The following is a 6,355-nucleotide window of genomic DNA, read 5'->3' as shown; positions in this document are numbered from 1 at the left end:
AGTCATTATTTTGGTATATTGAATCTGTTTCTATTAATATTTTTTCATAATTTTCAAAATCTTCTGTTGTATAAAAACCTGGTTTTGTAAGATCTTTATGTGACAATAATCTCCACATACCTGGAGTCATTATACGTTTTTTTCCATTTAAAATTATATCATCAAAATCAAAAATTATTGGATATTTTCCGATCATATGTTGTTCAATATCTGTATTATAATATATTCCAAATTGATTATTTTTTTCTAAATCAGATAAATATTTCTTTGCGTTTTCACCCAGTATTATTGCATCCTTAGGCATAGGAGATTTTGGTGTTTCATTCATTGGAGGTCGTTTAGGTGTGTCCATTAATTTTAATAACTGAGGATCATTCATTGGTGATTTAGCATCTAAAGTTGGTTTAATTGGATCTGCCAACCTTAATATATCAGGTCGTCTTAAAGGTACCAATACTTTTTGAATATCTTCATCAGTTTTAATATTTATTTCTTTAACTTCATTAACTGCATTTACAACATTTTTTAACTCATTCGTTACAGGTCCAAATGATTTCTCTTTTTCTTCTTCAATATATATGTTCCTTAAAGTTGCATTTTTAAACTCCTTCCTCAGATCATCTCTAAGTTTAATTATTTCATTTGCCATCTTAACTGATGTTATACCTTTTACCATTTTTTCTTTTCTAGCTATTGAACCTCCTTTTTTATTACTTTTTTCTACCCTTTTCCTTTCTTTTAAAAAAATATTCCTCATATCTTTTATATCCATTTAATATGATAAAATTTAATAATAAACAAATATATGTTCGATAACGGTATATATTATATATAAACTTTTATGTATACTATATACCGTTATGTTAGCATAGACGTTTGTATATACTATATACCGTTATGTTAACATAAACGTTACGATACATCGTAAACGTTTTACGTTTACGTTTTACGTTTGCGTTTTACGTTTACGTTTTACGTCTAAATTAATATTTTTTTAAATCTATTATAAATGTGTATATCTGTTAAATCAATTGAAATAAACCCAAACTTATTTTTCCAACAAGTTGAACATAAAGATTTAAATTTATCAAAAACTATATCATTACTCAAAAAATCTTTCCATATTCTCCTAATATAAAAATCTGACTGTTTAAATATAATTAAAAAATTACAATTTGTTCTGATTGTTTTTAAATCTAATAAACTATAATTCTGACTTACATAAATACATGAAATATTTTTAGATCTTGATCTTATAAAATATTCTTTTATTCTATCTTGTTTATCTAGAATATAATCATCAAAAACGACTAAGCTATCTGGTTTACATTCATCAACAGATATTATCTCTTCATTAGTTATATATACCTCTACATTATACAATTTTGCAAATACTTCTTTTATACTTTCATAAATTGGTTGCTCTATATTTTTTGTATATATATAAAGATTTTCATAAGGAACCCAATACTTAATAATAATATTACATAATAAATTAGTTTTCCCTGATCCAGAAGAACCTATAATTAAACATCTCATAGGTATTGGAAGTACTGACTCTGATTTACTATTATCATTTAAATGAAACAATGTAATTTCATATTTATTATCCATTTAATGCAGAAAAATAATATAAGCTTAAAAATTAAAATTCCTATTAAATTTTTTTCTTATTAAATATAAATATAAAAATGTTTGAATTAAAAACGTCTAATCCAATTGATTCGGTAGACTTAAAAGTGCGATTAAATAAACATGGATACAAGTATAAATTTATTAAATTATCAGAACTGGTAATTGACAAAAAATATGAAGTTACTGCTTTTGAAATCATTAACATTAATGGGCAAGAAAGAATATCTGCGTTATTGGATAATAAATATAGGCTCTTTTTACCAGATAGATTTCTTAAAATTATTTCTGGAAATATATATGAAATGAATGATAAAGAGTGGTCTACTCTTTACCTTTATTACAGATATATCAAAACATTTGATAATGGAGATTTATACCATCGTATAGAGTTTGAAGGTAATTCTTTTGACACTACTGTAAATAAAGTATTAAAGAAATTAAATGAAGAAGTTTACCAATATAAATATATAAAATTATCTGATTTAAATATTAATGAACTTTATAAAATAACAACAATTAGAAAAGTAGATACAAAATATGGTGAAAGAGTTTCTGTTTTATTAGACAATAAGGATATGCTATTATTGCCCCAAAGGTTTGTTAATTTGTATTTCTGAGTTAGATATAGACAGATATGATGGTGAAATGTATATGATATATAAAGGTAAAAAAAATCTTGATAATAGAAAATCAATCCATTTGATAGAATTTGAATAGTCGCAAGACCAGCTTGCAAAATAGCAAGCATAGTCGCAAGACCAGCTTGCAAAATAGCAAGCATAGTCGCAAGACCAGCTTGCAAAATAGCAAGCAATAACTTATTAAAAATTTTCGCTAATAAATGAAATTAATTAAAATCATAAATGGAACTATTCATTTTGAACATTATATGCATAATGAAGACAAAAATATGTCTATTGGATTATATGCTTTATCATTTGCCAATTCTGATAATACAATTAAAATAGAAAATGACTGCCAAATAACAATTAACAATGACATAATTAACATCAAAAATGGTCTTTATACTATTGAAAAATTAAATAAATTAATAAATCCGTTAGTTATCTCCTATTTCGATAAAAAAAATTAAAATAGAATCTCCATGTTACTATAATTTGAATGAAAACTTAAAAAAATATCTAGGTTTTAAAGACATAGAATTTGCGATAACAAGTGTAAAAAGAATAATTTACTATCCCACTAATGATGAATATTATATAAATATTGAAAAAGAATGTGAATTTAGATTAGGTCGAAATGGCCAAATCCCACTAGGTTCAATATCTATAGGTATTTATTCAATAGGCGAAATTGAAAATTTATTTAATTCATTCGGAGCTAAATTTGTGGATAATTTTCCTAAAATAAATCTTGAAATAAATAAAAATGTATTAAAAATAACTGCTTCAATTGGTCTATGCTTTGATGAATATTTATCAAGTTGTTTAGGTTTTGATTTTATAAAACATATGATCCCTATTAATAAAACATGGCCTAAAGGGAAAGAAACAAAATTAGGTGTTGAGTATACACCACCAGATATTGCTTATACAGTAATAGGAATAAAAACTCCAAATTTTTACACTCAAGGATTTTTAAAAGACATAAATGGCAGTATTGAAACAGAAAATAGCAAAACTATAATAGGAAAGAAAAATTATACTATTGATCAATTAAATAAAATACTACCATCAAATATAAAAATAATACAGACAAATAACTATATTACAATTAAATCTAGTGTTTATTATTTAATGGATGAAAATTTAAAATCAAGCTTAGGATTAGGTAATATATATAGTTATAAACATATTGGTTCAGATATTATATTCAGTAATTATTCTGAAAATAAATTTATTGAAGTACATTGCAATATAACTGAAAATTCCATTTCTAGCCATAAAACTGAGCAATATTTGCATATAGACGATGATGTTTTAGGTGTTATTAAATGCGATAAGGATGGCCAATATATAACTAATGATGTTAAATATATTCCTATAAATAGAATAAAATTTAAATATATTGAAGTATTTATCACAGACCAAGATGGTATTAAAATAATATGTGATAATTTTGTTGCATATTTAATTCTAAAAATTCATAAAAAAAGAGAAAAATAACAAAATATATCATTATAAACATTTAGTTTTATTAATAGCTTTTAAGTGATTAATAAAATCTGCTCTATCTATTCCGATATTCTTATGACCCCATGCCAATGTATCTGTTTTTCCATCAATTAAATGTCTTTTATCATCAAACCAATTTAATCCTATCTTATTCTGTTTTATAGTACTAATTTCATGTTTTTCACTACGTATCATTATTTGTTCTACATTTTTACATATATTATTTTCTAAACATAACTTATAATCATCATGAGTTATATTATTCTTAACTATATTTTTCTTTACTCCTTTAGCTTTCCTAATACCTTTATTTGAAGCAAATAATTTAATTGAATAAGACTTTGAAGCAAGTCCAATAAAACTTTCAATAATCTTTCCATTCATTTCATCTTTAAACTTTCCCATTACTTTATTATTAATTTGAGGTATACCATAAACATTATGTTTTTCATAATCAGATGTATCATATTCATCAATATTCGCTTTCATATCCTCATATAAATCTAATGTTTTAATTTCGCACATTAATGAATCAGTATCATCATATAATAATTTAATTTTATCTCCATATCTTTCTTTCAGTTTATAAAAATAATCATACATCAAAATTTTTGAAATCTCCAAAATACATATACCTATATACATAGGCTGATTAAAATTAATTTCTGTTTTGCTCATTTCAACAGCAGACAAATTTTTACCAAAAAATGTAGACTTTTTAAAATTCGGTTTAGAAACATATTTTGTATATTTATCACCTTCAGATATTAATTTTATATCCACATGGTTTCTTACATTCATCATTGTTCTTCCGAAAACAGAATTATTCATTAATTTATAAAAAAGTTTCTCAAAAATATTTTTTGCGTCCTTTCTTAAATTTGTATTTTTTTTCAATATATACTCGCATCCAAGCAGACTGAGAAAAACTAACAACTTTATGAATCTTTCCTAATTTTAAACCCGCCTTCAAAGCTTGCTGTAAATTTAAATAATGAGTAACATAATTCTTTTTATCATAATATAGTGTAGTTAATAATTTTGGTAATTTTGTACCATCAAATGTGTTTTCTGGACAATATGGTAGATCATTGTGTTTTTCATGAAGTTCTTCTGGATAAATTAAATCTACTTCAAAAAGGTAACCTGTTTCCTGTTCTTCCTTCATTCCTAAAATCCTATCCTCATCAAAAAAATCTGGATTTACCCAATTAAAATCACCGTATGGCAGATATTTTGACATAGCATACCCATATAAGTTATTTGCATCTAAATACTGTATATATACTGATTCTTTATTTTCATTAAATTTTTTACCCATATATTTATTATTTGCTTCACTATATCTATTTGAACACTGGGATAAACCACCCCGTTTAGCCCTTTCAAACATTAAAAGAATATCCACATCAGTAATTAATTCAATTTTTTGTTTTGTAGTTTTTAACATACTACTCCAAGCAAATCCGGGTGTAGTAAAATACCAAACTGGGTCTAATCCATATGTATTTATTGAAGTCTCTCTAAAATATTCCATAACATCAGTCTCTAAAAGTACATCTATAATATTATATAGCATATTAAATTCTTGCATATTTTTTATGTTGAAATATTTCCAAATTTCTTCAGCATAATGATATTCTCCATCGGTAATATTTTCGTCGTTTAACGAATTATAAAAAGACTCTTTTGGAGGTAATTTTGTCTCTTTATATTTATCTAATGAAGACATATAATCGTATGGAAAAGCTAATTTTTTTGTTAATAATCTAAATAAATACTTTCTTTCTAATTCACTTAAATTATCAGGAACAGTTTTTTCAAACCATCTCTTTAAAATTTTAAAATTACATATTAAAATCCATATTATTAGCTAATTCAGACAAAGAACTAGGTTGAAATCTATAAGAATCTAGAAACCGAAGTTCAATATCAGAATATTGAGAATAAATTATTCTCTTAGAAAATGAAATATATTTTTCCTCGCTTGTGGGAATAAGATCTATATGATCAGTATCCCCTCCTAATTCTTTAACTAATAAATGTGAATCATAACCTGAAAAATTATGAAAGAAAACAGGAATAAATCTTGGAACTTCAAAATTTAAATTACAATACTTATGAGCAGGTCCTCTATATAGACCTGTTAAATGATCATGATCTCGAACTTTATAAAGATTCTCTTTTTTATAAATAGCTATATCTATACTCTTAGTATGTATCCTTTTTAAATAACTTAATATATAGCTAGGTACACTAGTTAATTTTTCTTCACAAATATGACAAATTGTTGCATTTTTATACTCTTTTTTCTGTATCTCGGTTAACTCATTCATTTTCTTAATATTATCTAAATAATTTTCAGCTATATATATAGCGTCTTCTCTTAATTTTTTATATATTACTTTTGGGGCATCTAAACCAAAATATTCAAAAATTTCTCTTTCAAAATCACCATTGGCATACACAATAATATAAACAAAACTTATTGCAATATGTTTCTGAATTTTAACCGTATTACAATTTTTCTTTTTCTCATTTATCTGTTTTATAACACTTTCTTCAAAATCTGCATAAATAACAAA

General features: G+C 24.4%; 1 protein-coding gene across 1 annotated transcript; it reads right to left on the bottom strand.

Annotated features, from left to right (window-relative positions):
• Positions 1–4,590: 4,590 nt before the first annotated feature.
• LOC100574819 lies at positions 4,591–4,946 on the bottom strand. Its single transcript, XM_029488843.1, has one exon. It carries the CDS (start codon positions 4,936–4,938, stop codon positions 4,621–4,623), a length of 318 nt encoding a protein of 105 aa, XP_029344703.1. The 5' UTR covers positions 4,939–4,946; the 3' UTR covers positions 4,591–4,620.
• Positions 4,947–6,355: the final 1,409 nt, after the last annotated feature.

Source organism: Acyrthosiphon pisum, chromosome A1 (assembly GCF_005508785.2).
Source record: "Acyrthosiphon pisum isolate AL4f chromosome A1, pea_aphid_22Mar2018_4r6ur, whole genome shotgun sequence".
NCBI lineage: Eukaryota > Metazoa > Arthropoda > Insecta > Hemiptera > Aphididae > Acyrthosiphon > Acyrthosiphon pisum.
The sequence above is the reverse complement of the archived record's forward strand: the minus strand, read 5'-3'. Positions and strand labels throughout refer to the sequence as shown.